The sequence below is a fragment of the Vigna umbellata genome, chromosome 3, assembly GCF_029865625.1.
Source record: "Vigna umbellata cultivar VRB3 chromosome 3, Vumbellata_1.0, whole genome shotgun sequence".
NCBI classification, from domain to species: Eukaryota; Viridiplantae; Streptophyta; class Magnoliopsida; order Fabales; family Fabaceae; genus Vigna; species Vigna umbellata.
Window position 1 is genome coordinate 56103802 of NC_142167.1, and position 14038 is coordinate 56117839.

General features: G+C 32.1%; 1 protein-coding gene and 1 pseudogene across 1 annotated transcript; one reads left to right on the plus strand and one right to left on the minus strand.

Moving 5' to 3' along the window:
• Nucleotides 1-783: 783 nt before the first annotated feature.
• Nucleotides 784-2953, plus strand: LOC148203048 (transcription factor bHLH118-like). The gene is made up of 3 exons (XM_088110573.1): nt 784-1234; nt 1539-1874; nt 1962-2953. Exons 1-3 carry the CDS (start codon nt 926-928, stop codon nt 2043-2045), a joined length of 729 nt encoding a protein of 242 aa, XP_087966699.1. The 5' UTR covers nt 784-925; the 3' UTR covers nt 2046-2953.
• Nucleotides 2954-11273: 8320 nt separating this feature from the next.
• Nucleotides 11274-13836, minus strand: LOC148203049 (receptor-like serine/threonine-protein kinase At2g45590 pseudogene; annotated as a pseudogene).
• Nucleotides 13837-14038: the final 202 nt, after the last annotated feature.

Genomic DNA, 14038 nt, shown 5'->3' on the forward strand with positions numbered 1-14038 from the left:
AATCAGATCAAATGAATGATGGAGCACGTTGGAAATGAAATTTCTTTATTTTATTTTTTTCATGTACATCTTTCTTTGAAGATAAATACGTTTGAAACACTCTATAACTTTAAACATCACATTTCTTCTAGAGAAAAATTAATTATTAGTTTATCTTATTATATGAAACTATTCCCTTTCACTAACTCAACTTTGATGATCACTCAAAATCTCTTATCTAATTATGTGAACGTTAATGGGAGAGGTAGGAGTCGCATTTATGAACAGTGTCCTCAAATAATTATGATATAGAACTGAAAGTGAGGTCACTTCTTACGTACACTATGCCTGAAACAATACGAAAAAAGCTTTTGATAATATTTAACTTAAAAACTATTTAATATATTTTGTAATTTAATTTATAAAAAAACAGTTATAATATATATATTTTTATTTTTATCTTTCTTCACAAATTTGATTTTAATTCTTCAAATAATACTACTTTTTATTAAATTTATAATTTATTTTGTTTTTCTGTCTTTCCTTTTCTACCTTTCTCCCTTTTTATAATACCTTTTTTTTGTGTCTCTTTCATTGTTATAAAATATGTTACTGAGACCGTGTTGTTATATAGTATCATTCGTTTTCAAGGGCGTGTGATTATACATATTTCTTTGTTTTAACATATATTTTCACATCATGTAAGTTTTATCTTGAATCATTTATAAAATATACTTTTCTAGAAATAAAGAGTATATATATTTATATGTGTGAAGAAAAAAATTGAAAAGGTGTCATTAACATTTGTCTGAGAATGTATAGGGGAATCTTTGGCATGTGAGATGTGAAAAGCTTTGTTGAAATAGGTTATTAGCCCAAATGAAGTGTATCTTCTCCTTCAGCCCCCATATCCAAAATTAAGGGTAGTTTAGAGCACTCATTGAGAATGTTTCCTTTCCAACGAGGCAATGAGCTGGTTATCCAGTTTTCTAATAGTCCCCACCACCACCAGCAACACGAAATCTCCCAAGATCTGATTCTGGATGATTATGCTTCACTGGATGATAATCTTTCTGGGAAAAACTTCTCCAGAGCCCAATCAGAGAATCTCTTCTATGAGCCAAATAAAAAGAATCATGACTCTAACGAACATATGAAGAAGATGATTCACAAGGAGATCGAAAGGCAAAGGAGACAAGAAATGGCTACCTGCTATGCCTCTCTCAGATCCCTTCTCCCTCTTCAGTTCATCAAGGTGAAACACATATCTTCCTTTTTCTTTTTCTTTTTCACTTTCTTGCACTGTTTATAATTAGTTTGTACAACTCCTTGCTTCAGATCACTTAGTTATTTCAATTTTAGTGGATACCCTTTTGGAAATCAGACCACTCCATGAGCTAATTTACTGTTAGTAACCATTCTCTTTATCAGAATCTAAGTAGAATCTTCTTTATTTCTATTATTCAGATAATTACTGTTGTTTCATAATTACCCTCTTTTTCCTTTTTGGTTATGTTTCAAGGTTTCTGGGTTGCTTAGGGTTTTATAATATTTTTCAGGGAAAGCGTTCAATATCTGACCACATGAACGAGGCAGTGAATTACATAAAGCACATGCAGAACAATATCAAAGAGCTTGTTGCCAAGAGAGATGAACTGAAGAAACTTTCCAGCCACAGCAATATGGAAAATAGGCATGAGGGTTTGCATACATCTTGCAACTTTACTGTCCACGAGAGTAATGATGTCATAGGAATCGAAATCACCAGTGGCTTCATTGAGGAAAGGCCTAAAGTTTCAAAGTTACTGCAGCTACTGATTCAAGAAGGTCTTGAAGTTGTTAGTTGCCTTTCATCCGAAGTCAATGGTAGATTGCTCCACAGTGTGCAGTGTGAGGTAAGAAGTTCAGGGTTTGCTTTTATATTTGTTCTAAAAATTTACTCTAATATGATATTTATTTTCCATATTTTCCATGATTCTCAGGTAAACAGTTCCAACTGTTTAGATCTATCTGAGCTGAGAAGGAAAATTTCCAAAGCATTTCCAGCATTTAGATGTTCTGACTAACTTTGCTGTTGGAGCTGGCTAGGTTCACAATCTCTCCAATAACAGGAAATTTACCATGGCATGCATTTTAGATCGAGAGCTACTATGGTACCTAGAAAAACCTATATATAGAGTTTCAGCAGTTATTTTTTGAGTTAACAGTTGAATGAGTTTGAACACATCAAATGGCAACACATTCAACTATTTCTCAAAAGTAAATAAATGTCATTAAAAAACCTTAAACTTCTCATATTACCTTCGAATTTCTCCTTTTAGACCTTTCAACCTTGATAGACCTAATTGTTTGAATGAGTTTGCTTGAAATTTTTGCAATGGCAACTGTCCCATTTTCTCACTTTGAATGGATTCTGTTTCTTTGTTTGGGAAGAAAGAGGGAAGAAGAAAGCAAATTTATGTAACTCAAACATTTAATTTCTTTTTCCCAATTCCTTCCGTAGTTTTCTGCAATAAAATGGATTCGTTTTCTGTCTTTTTATCAAATTTAACAAGGCGCATTAATTTACCTTCATTGCGTATGTAAATTGTAGTTAACGTGGAGTTTGAGGTTCCTTTAGCTTAGTCTCTTTTATCCATTGAGATTACAAAGATTGATGATTAATAAACAAATATTAATCTTTTTTTGAGGGTTATGCCATGCTGCCTTTTAGATTAACAGATACAGAAATGAACAGCAATTGTATCTGCCTGAAAATGCATGGCAAACTTCAGGTAATGATCATGTATTGCTTTTTCTAGTATTTTTATTCTTTGAATCTTTAGCTTTAGAAATTCATTGATTTGCTTGAACCGTTGGACGAACACGTATTTTTTACCTTATTGGCATAGAAATAAGAAAAAAAAGAATCAGGGTGGTCATTGTACGTGGCTTTACATTGATAATCTGATAGCCTATAGTTTTACTGATATGAAAATAGATATATATAACTCCACAATGTTTATATTTACTTTAATTTTCACTTGGTAAGAGTCATAGAAGTAATTTTAACACCTAATAAGAATTTTTTTTCTCATTATAATTAGTTTTGACAATGATCATAGAAATAACATTTTGAAAATAAGAAAAAATATATTATATTCTTATATGCTTTTCTCATTTTTCTTTATGGTGAATTTACACCCTAAACAATGATTTGTGTCATGACAGTTTTCTGTAAATTAGGAATTGGTAAGAATTAGGTAGAGAATTACATTACCATGATCTTATATATTTTTTGGATGAAATATATTTCAAATTCCTGTTAAATATAGTTAAATCCAATTTTAATTTAAAAAATTGTTGTCATAAATTTTAATTCTTTTAAAGTAGTACTTATCATTACTTGTTTATTATCGGTTTACAATTAAATGTATCATTTTAATTATTACTTTTATATTAATAATTATGATTATATGCATGTTACATATATCTAAAAATTAAATTACTATATTTTAAAATTTTAAATTCATAAAACTATAATAACACAATTTTTGAGATTTCAAAACTAAAATTAAGATATTTACAATGAATACAAATATATATTTAATCTTATTTTTTCATCAAAATTATAAAAAGATCGATAGAAACCATCAATTTATTACTATTATAGAATATAAAGTGTTAGCTAAATATTAGTTACAAAGTTAACTTGAAGGCAGGAATTAATTCATCTTTAAATACTTCAATATGCATATGCTCTATAGGAGTCTCGCATGTTGCTAGAAATAATAAGCATAAACCATTTCAAACTCTTAAAGTAAAAATTTCTTGGAAAGTACGTAGTTAGATTTTTAAGAGTATAAAAACTAACAGGTGAATTTAGTACGGAAATTACAATTTACAAACTAAAATTACTTGAAAATTAAATCGTACATAACCCACAGTAATATAGGATAATAAAAAATGTTTAAAAAAAATCAACTTTTGAAAGATGTTATTATTTACAATAAAACAAAAATAATTACAAAATATGTCACTTAAAATTAAAAAATAACTCTACACTAAATACCCACAAAATATATATATATATATATATATATATATATATATATATATATATATCATAGGTTAAGTATTTATTATTGGCTTCATAAGAAATAATATGTGTAACAAGTATAAAATATATAGGTATAAATTTAATTTAATCTTAAAATTAGCTTACAAAATAAATTATGCATAGAGTGTACGACATCCTCTACAATGTTCATTGAATGTTTATGATGGTTTCTTCCAATAAAAATTAATTATAGAAACATGATTTTAGGAATTACGCTACTACCCATATGCACGAATTACTTACCCTTGAACGGCTTGACGACACCAACTATGTTGAGTGGTCATTGAACGTACAGAAGAATATCAGAGGCAAAAAACGCTGGGGTTACATCTCTCGAACAAAGGCTGCATCAAAAAACAAGAAATTTGATGAATATGAAGCATTGAAAGATGAAAATTGCCTAGTCAAGTCTTGACTTCTGGACTCCATGATGAAAGAAATCATATCCCTCTTTATTCGCTGAACTATGGAAAGGACATCTAGGACACTATTAAGCAAACATACTTAGTCAACCAGGATGTGTCCCGATAATATCAATTGTATCGTGAGGTAATCTCTACTTGGTAAAATGGAGGATATGTTATTACATATTTTGGTAAATTGCAAAGAATATGGCTGGAGTATGATACTATCACGAATTATACCATGGAATGTCCTAAAGATGTTGAGAAGTTTAACAACATGATTAATTCTCAACGCGTTTAGGTCTTTTTGGTTGGCCTGGATACACATTTGAATGTGGTGGCCGTATCCTTGTTACCACCCGCTTCCAAATGTTCAATTAGTTTATGCAATTGTTTGTGCCGAGGCAAACTGCTTAGGGGCTATGCTTGATAGTTAGTCTACTATGAAGACTGCCTTTACTGGTAAGAAGTTTCCAAAGAACGAAATCTGCAAGTGTACCCACTACAATGGGGATAATCATGTCACGGAGACATGTTTTAAACTCCATGGCTATCTAGATTGGCATCCAAAAGGCAAAACTACTCCCAATACCAAGGTAGAAGCTACTTCCAAGAGTCATATTTGTACGATTGTCGAATTTGTGACAAAATCAGGTATATCTAGTTCTCCTCTTAGTGTTTTTGTTGTTACGAGAAATAATGATTGGATAATTGATTCGGGTGCTATTGATCATATGGCTTGTTATTCTCATAAATTTAGTCATATTTCCACTAATTGTTATAAAACTATTATTATTAATGTCAATGGGGTCTCATCTCCTATCGAAAGTATATGTATTATATTCCTCTTACACTCCTTATTGATTCCTGATGTTTTATTTGTTCCTACATTGAACTGTGATCTTCTCTCCGTCAGCAAGTTAACCAAATCACATTCTTGTGTTGTCTCGTTTTACCCAACCCATTATATTTTTCAGAACATCCATTCTAAGGAAAGGATTGGCAAAGGTAGAGAAAATGAAGGACTGTATTATCTTGAAAATGTTTCACAACAAACCTATAAAGGAGTTTTGACTTGTCCTGCGAATGAGCAAATACAATATAAAAACAAAAAGAAAATTTGGTTATGGCATAAACAATTGAGACATCCCTCTTTTGGTTATCTAAATTTCCATCATTTTTTCATAAATGCAATATTTCTGATTTTTTTTTGTGAAAATTGTGTGATGGCAAAAAGTCATCGTGTTGTATTGCCTTTAAGCAGTAAAAAAAAATGATTTTTCTTTTTCATTAATTCACACAAATGTTTGGGATTTTGTCCCACAATTTACACATAATGGAAAAAAATTGTTTATCACTTTTGTTGATGATTGTACGAGAGTAACCTAAATGTATTTGTTTAAACATAAAAGTGATGTGTGTGATGTGGTTTCTTCCTTCCATCATATAATCGTTACAGAATTCAACACATATATTAAGGTCATTCAATCAGACAATAGAGGGGAATACGTTAAGACTGAATTAATAGAGTTCATGAACTATAAAAGCACCTTGCATCACATGTAGCTTAATGCAAGATGCATTTAGGTTATCCTAGTATAATTATCAACAAAACTGATAAACCATTTTTTCCCACTATGTGTAGATTGTGAGGCAAGGCCTCAAACATCTGTGTGAATTAATGAAAAAGAAATATCGATTTTTTTTTGCTAATAGGAAACACAACACAATGACTTTTTGTCATTACATAAGTTTCACAAAGAAAATTAGAAATATTACATTTATAAAATAATGATGGAAATAATTTGTTTAGATAACCAAAAGAGGGATGTCTCAACCATCTATGCCATAACCAATTTTCCTTTTTATTTTTATCTTGTATATGTTCATTCGCAAGATAAACTAACACTCCTTCATGAGTTTGTTGTGAGATATTTTCAAGATAATACAGCCCTTCACTCTCTCTCTACTACTAGCAATCTTCTCCTTGAAATGGATGTTATGAAAAAGACAATAGGTTGGGTAAAACGAGGTAACACAAAAATATGATTTGGCTAACTTGCTAACAGAGAGAACATTACAGTTCAATGTAGGAATAAATAAAACATCAGGAATCGATAAGAAGTTGAGAGAGATATAGTAGCTATACTTCAATAGGATATGAGACCCACTCACATTAATAATAACATTTTTAGAACAATTAGGGAAAAAATTAGTAAATTTATGAGATCACAAATCATATGATGAGTAGCACATGAATCAATTATCCAATTACTACCCTAGTAACAATAGAAAGATTAAGAGTAGAGTTAGATATACCTAACTTGGTCACAAATCCAACACTAGTAGAAATATAGATCTTGAAAGCAGCGGAAGTTGGAATTCGTTTCTCTGATTGAGTTTTATTGGAAGGAGATAGAGGATGTTAGTGTTTAGCTCTAATACCATATAAAAAGGTTTATAAAATAAATTCTGATGTACCATGTACATATACAAGGTCCTATAATTCTTCATCTATTAAAGGAATGACAGTTGCACAAATCTGCACAAATTATAATAATGTCTAAATTATAGCTAATATAATATTTGATTGTCTAATATTTACTAATAGAATATTTGACATATCTTAACAACAAACACTCTTTCATGGTGTTTAAAAGTGGCTTAATTTCTAGGTCAAATTATTATCACAATTTCCTTGAAAATAAGATTCTTGCTCCAAAATATTTGATATTGTTTATACTTTCCGTTGCCTAATTTGTATTTTCAGTTGATATTTTAACTTTTTATGTTTTTAAAATATTTAATTATTTTTGTAATATATGAAAAAATCAATATATTGTTGAAGATATAACAAAAAGATACACTAAAAGAAAACTTAATCCAACTATGTTTTATACTGTTTATTAAGCACCTCAAATCACAAAATAAACACTTAACACATGTAAATAAAAAAAATTACACGCTAACTCATACTCTAAGATTACCATGAAATATTACCCATAGTAATATATATATATATATAGTAATATATATATATATATATATATATATATATATATATATATTCAAAATATAAAGATAAAGATATTAAATAATATAAACACATCTTTATAAACCTATTAAATATTACCCATAATAAAATAAATATGTATGTGTCTTTTTAAAATACGGAAACTACCACCGTATAATCATCCACAAAAGCCTTTTACTTTCTGCACCTCACAATTCGTAAAATAATTACAGAATACATGTTTTGGAAAAAACTTTGATGAATTTTTCGAATGGATTTCCAAAATGTGAGTTTCATAATATAATTTTCGAAATAAAATTTTGAGAATGACATTTTCAAAACAGAATTGCCGAAACGCATGAAATACAATTGGAACAAGTTTTTTGGAATGTGATTTCTGGAATAAACTTATGGAATATTTTAATATCTTCTTAAATGAGTTTTCTGAAATACCTCTATGTTTAAAAAGAACTTTTCAAAGCACATAAAATATATTCTAAAAATAACTTTCTAAAACGAGTTATTTTCCACATTTTCTCTCATCTTCCTCTGCAACCTTCCCTTGTGTTCTTCTTTCTGTACAGCAGTGGTACAGTGAGTGACAACAACAGTAATGATAGTGTGATACAGTAATGCCATAATGAAGGTTTTTGAGTATTTTTTATATTAATGTTGAGTACAGTCAATAATTATGTGATACAGAAAGCAATAGCCTCCATATAAATGGAGTCCCAATAAGGTAGAATGACAGGTTATTGCTAGTGACACCCCCAATTTACTACTAAAACTCTTAGTTTTTCATTAAATTTTATTTTTGAGAAAATAAATACCGATATTAATCCCAACAGAACAATGGAAATATTTTTTTTAAAATAGAAACAAATTGTTATTGTGAATTTCAACAGAAAACATAAATATTTAATGGGGCTTGAGACAATCTTTCAATTGGATAATGCAATTGTTTTATGTGACGTAGTATTGTTGTTTGACTTTTCTCTCTTGGGGTCTCCGAGTTTCTTTGTACCGAATGAAACAAGAAAACTTGTGATTGATGCAACATGTATTTGATAATTTTTCTTCTAAACCTAGTTTTGCTGTTTAACAAAATGACGATTAATCATGTCTACGAATAGTGACATTATCTTTGTCTCAATCCAGGATTTGGATCTTCGCGTTTCAAAATTTACAATTGCACACTACCTCAGTGATTATAAGAAAAATGATAAACATAAGATTATAATTATACAGTTTGTTCATTGGACTGTGTAGTGAGCTACGTTACCTCAATTTGTTATTTAATTGATGCATGAAAAGAAAAATAATCATTTTTAATACAATTTTTCAAGAAGTCTTAGGATTTTCTGAGCAAACACAATCAAATATAAATATAAGAATACAATGTACTTGTTAAATCCATAACTACCCATATTTAAACTCTTGACATCTATAAAAACATGGATTTTCGATTTTTTTTTATATTGAAAATTCAATTTATCTCTGTTACATCATGTATAAAATAAAAATATTAAAAGAGATATAACATCAATTACAGCCGATTTAATTAAAAATCGATTTAATTAAAAACGTGATAGCAATTTTATAAATACTGAAAAATATTAGATCTGTTAGGGTTAAGAATCGATTTATTATACGATATATTAGATCTAATACAATCTCTTTTCAAAGCCATAAAGAAACTTTATTCTTTTTTTTTCTCTTCTTCCATCACACATTAGTATCCTTAATGTGGACTACAAGTTTCTTTCTTCTTGTTCCATTGGTGAAGCTTTTAGGTTCCATCAAACGTCACATATGTCGATCATCCTTTGTCACGAACCATCTTTGTTGTTCCCTATAATTGACACTATTTTCATCTTTGAAAAAACTTCAATTACTAATGGTGTTCACCGTAACCATGATAGAAAAAAACTTGGGTTGAGATTTTATATCCATAGAGCTTAAGCTCAAAATCCTTAAAATCACACAATATAAGTTTTAAAAGAATTATTCATCTATATGACCTATTCACAACAAGTGCGCCAAATTATTTATAGTACAATCGATTAGAAGTTATCGTATCAATAAAAATTTAACAAGCATATCAATAGTTAGTTGGATTTTTGTATTTGAAAACTATTTATGTATTTTTTTCTCATAAATGAGAGGAAGAAGCAAAACTTAGCAAAACTTGTCCAATTATTTTGTGTGTAGAAAATAAACTATAGAACTTTATCTATAGATTATACATTAAAATTGTGTTTGGTTGAAAAATGTTACTTTAGCCCTCAAAATAATTTATCAAGACCCAATACTTTTATCTATCCTAAATATTAATTAAATATTTTTTACAAAAAATAAAAATCAATATATTAAATATTTAATTTTAAAAGGGAAAATATATTTTTTAATATCGAATATCAAGAAAGAAAATATAATTATATAAATATAAGAATATTAAATAATTATTGGATAAAGATGAAATAATTATAGAAAAAAGGTAAAAATAATAAAATATTTCTTTTGAAGTGAGTTATAAAATTAAAGATTAAAGAAAAATTAATATAAGTTTTTCATATTACCTAATAAATTAAAAATATTTTAATAATTAAAAATAATATGTAAACGAAGACAGATATAAAAATGGAGTAGATATCAACCTATCTGTTGTGTCCTATACTCAAGTTAAAAAATGAAGATAAATTTGGCTATGAGAACCGATTAATTTGTTATTCCTAATTTGGATAGTGAATAATTAGCTAGGAATAATTATATGAATTGAAAATAAATAATTAAAAACATTTATTACAATTTTTAAATTATATATATATATATTGAATTGGAGATGAAGTTGAAATTTAATTATGAACATGGATGTAATTATTTTAATATTGAAAAAAGAAAAGTTGTAATCGTTAAATTTGATCTAGAAATGAAATTGTAATACTCAAACGCAATTAATCTAGTAGCAAAACCAAATCTAATTATGCATGAACCAAGTTCATGTCAGCAATATGTTTTACAAAGTAATTGGTTGAGATATTCACTGATTTTGCATGCTATCTGAGTTAATATTTTGGACATTCATTTCCATTTTGTTGCACTCAATGCATATTGAAATGAACATAATTATTACCCAAAGTGAAATAATTTTACCATACGAGACATAATCGATTATCAGTCAACCTATTTATTCATTCAACCCCTTCCTTCAGTGCCCAACAACACCTCTCACGTCATCATTTTGTCAACAATTTTTTTGACAATAAATACCCAATCCGAGATTTAGCATGTAATAAAATATTATTATGGTTGAAAGTATTTGATAAGATAAAATCGGTTTATAATATATATAGTAAACGTAAAATTAAGGTTTACTTAAACTCCTCCTCTTAACAAATATAAGAATTTTCTTTATAGTACTCGGTCGTACTTCCCAAAGACAGTATCTTTGGACAAGAGTGCCCCTGTTCTACTATTACAACCATTAACACAATCACATGAGAAAAGCTTATACAAAGATTCTGCTTCAAAGAATTTAACCATTTTAAATTCCGATTTTCGCTTACAACTGGTATTACCAGCATGGCTCTTCAACCTAGGAATACAAACTGTAAAGCCGAGACAAATTCTACAAAAGCAGTAAACAGTAATGGACCACAAGCACAACAAAAGAATAACTTGTGTAGTAAAAAAATATGTTACTATTTCATTTCCAAAATCTACATTGCAAACTACAAAGATGACCTCAGTCCTCACAACGAAAACATAGGCCATGGTATACCAAAAGATGAACATCACTCAAGGAATGCCTATAAGTCAGTATGAAAAAATATCTCAAGTATGTAAATCTAATGTACAAAGATCAAACACTACTGATCCACGATGGTATCAGAAGAAAGAAAACTGAAAGAACTAGGACCATAGTGGTTCCTAAATCCCTATACATTTTTTTTCTGTCATGGGTAAACTGCCACTGCGAGTATACTAGTTTAACGTGTAATGAAATTGTGTTATCTGATATGAGAAGGAGAAAATTACCTTCCTTTTCTCCTAGACTTGAAAGGGTAGCGAGAAGGGGTTGAAGGAGAGTACTCAACAGGCAATTGGGGTGGTTCCAACACCCCACTGAGAATTCCCACAACCTCCTTCAATGAAGGACGACGAATAGGTGACTTCTGCAGACAAAGCAAAGCCACCTTGATGCAGAGAAGAGCCTGCTCTTTATCCAACAACTGCAGAGACTCGTCAACCAACTCTAAAAGCTTCCCATTTCGTGCACAATGGCGTGCCCAGGAAAGTAGATTCGCTCTCTGAAACTCAGACAAAGGCGAACCACTCACTTGAAGTGGTCGCCGCCCAGAAATTATGACAAGCAACAATACCCCAAAACTATACACATCAGACTTCTCTGTCACATCCCCACCATAGCCACACTCAGGAGCCACATAACACACAGTTCCCCTCATACTAGGAGTACTGCTAACACCACCACTCTTTGGAATCTCCCCACTTGCAGAATCAAAGCTGTTATTCCTCCTTCCTCTCCATAACTCACCACTCAATCCATCCATCCACCAATCCATGTTCCCACGGTTGTTTCTGCTCCTACTCTTTCCCTTCCTCTTATCCAATGCATCATCACTCACCCACCAATCATCACCATTCTCAATATTATCACTCTTTACACCCCCACCCTTCCTCTTCTTCTTCTTCTTCTTATCCTTCTTTTCGTTCTCCTCAAAACACTCATCTTTCCACCAATCCCTCACGGTCTTTCTCTTCCCCTTCACAACCCCGTCAAAGTTCTCCTCTTCCATTGACTCCCACCATTCCATTTCCTTCACCCTTCTCTTCTTCTTCTTCTTCTTGGCCTCCTCCTTTCCCATCTCCACATCCCCACACTCAATTCCACCCTTCACCCTCTCCTTATTCACATCCCTTCCAATCCACTCCATCACATAATCCTTAACCTTCTTACTCTCCCCACTCCCAACGTCATTCTCATGCTTCCACCACCAATCCCTCACCGAATTACTCTTCAACCCTTTCCCGTTCATCTTCTTCGCATCCTCCTTCTCAAACCCCGGCGACGCCCCTGCCACCGCCAAACCCGTCTCTGGCGAAGTCATCGCCATCATCGCCGCAGTCTCTGGCGAAGGAGATTGCTCCACCCCCAAGCTACTTTCTTCCATAAAAACACTGTGAGTACTCGCCACCGATCCGCAATCCTCAACCTCCTCCTCCTTCACCTTCCGCTTCTCTTCATCATTATTAACACTACCACACTCCAGCACCTCAATTTCAAACCTCGGAGGCTCCGAGCTCAGCCTCGCTAACCCGAAGTCGCCAATTCTGGGAGAGAAATCCCTATCAAGCAAAACGTTACTCGGCTTTATGTCGCCGTGGATAACAGGGGGGTCACAGGAGTGGAGAAAGTGAATTCCTTTTGCTATGTTGAGAATGATTGAGAAGCGGGTGTTCCAGTTCGAGAGTTCGGGGCACTTGCGGTGCAAAAGCGCGTCTTGGAGGTTGCCGTTTTGCATGAGCTCGTAGACCAAGAGGAAGCGGCGTCGTTTGGGGTCAGAGGAGAAGTGCGTGGCGGTGATGACGTGGGGAGAGAGGAGCTTGGATGCGAAAAAGAGCTCGTTGTGGAACTCCCGCTCTCCCTGGTGGGAGGAAGCAGAGTCCATGAGCTTGACGGCGACCGGGACTCCGGCGAGGGTGCCGGCGAATACGGGACCAAAGCCGCCGTGGCCGAGGCGGGAGGAGAAGGAATTGGTGGCGCGGCGGAGGACGGAGAAGGAGAGGCGGTGCGGGGGGGAAGAGGAAGGAGGAGGAGAAGGAGGGTGGGCGGTGCGTTTGCGGGTGAGGGTACGGTGGAGGCAGAGGAAGAGGAAGAGAAGGAGGAGGGAGAAGGCTGAGAGGGTGACGGCGAGGAGAGGTATGAAAAAGTGGTGGTGATGATGATGTGGCGGTGTGTCTGATGAGGTGGAGAGTTGTCGGGATGGCATGTTGGAGATGTTGTTTGAGGGTTGGATTCAAGTTGTCTTGGAGAATGGGTTGTTCATGGTTTTGTGGTTGTGAAGAGATGAAGAGATGAAGAGAAGAAGAATAAGAAGAAGAATAGAGAGAATTTTGTGAATTTGTTTTGTATGTATATGAGAGTAAGAGTTTGGTGGTTAAGAGTTCGGTGTCTGTGTCTGCAGAAGAGTGTGTAGAATGAAAGTGCAATGTGTCAAAGTGATCTGTGTCCAACGTTGAGTTGAGATGACTGTTTCTTGCTGGACTGAGGTTGTTTTTCTTTTGTTTCGATACCAATTTGCATAGCGAGTCAGACATCGACGTTATGATACTATTTTTTGTGTTTTGAAAAGAATACTATTATTAACTCTGATGTGATTACTTAATATAATAAAATGTTTTATGATGGCTGAGTTAACTTAACTAATATATAGTTTATAAATTAAAAAACAGTATTTAATAAAATCTCTTAAAATCTTTTTAATTTATACATTAATGTTTTACTTGTAAGTATTATAAAAA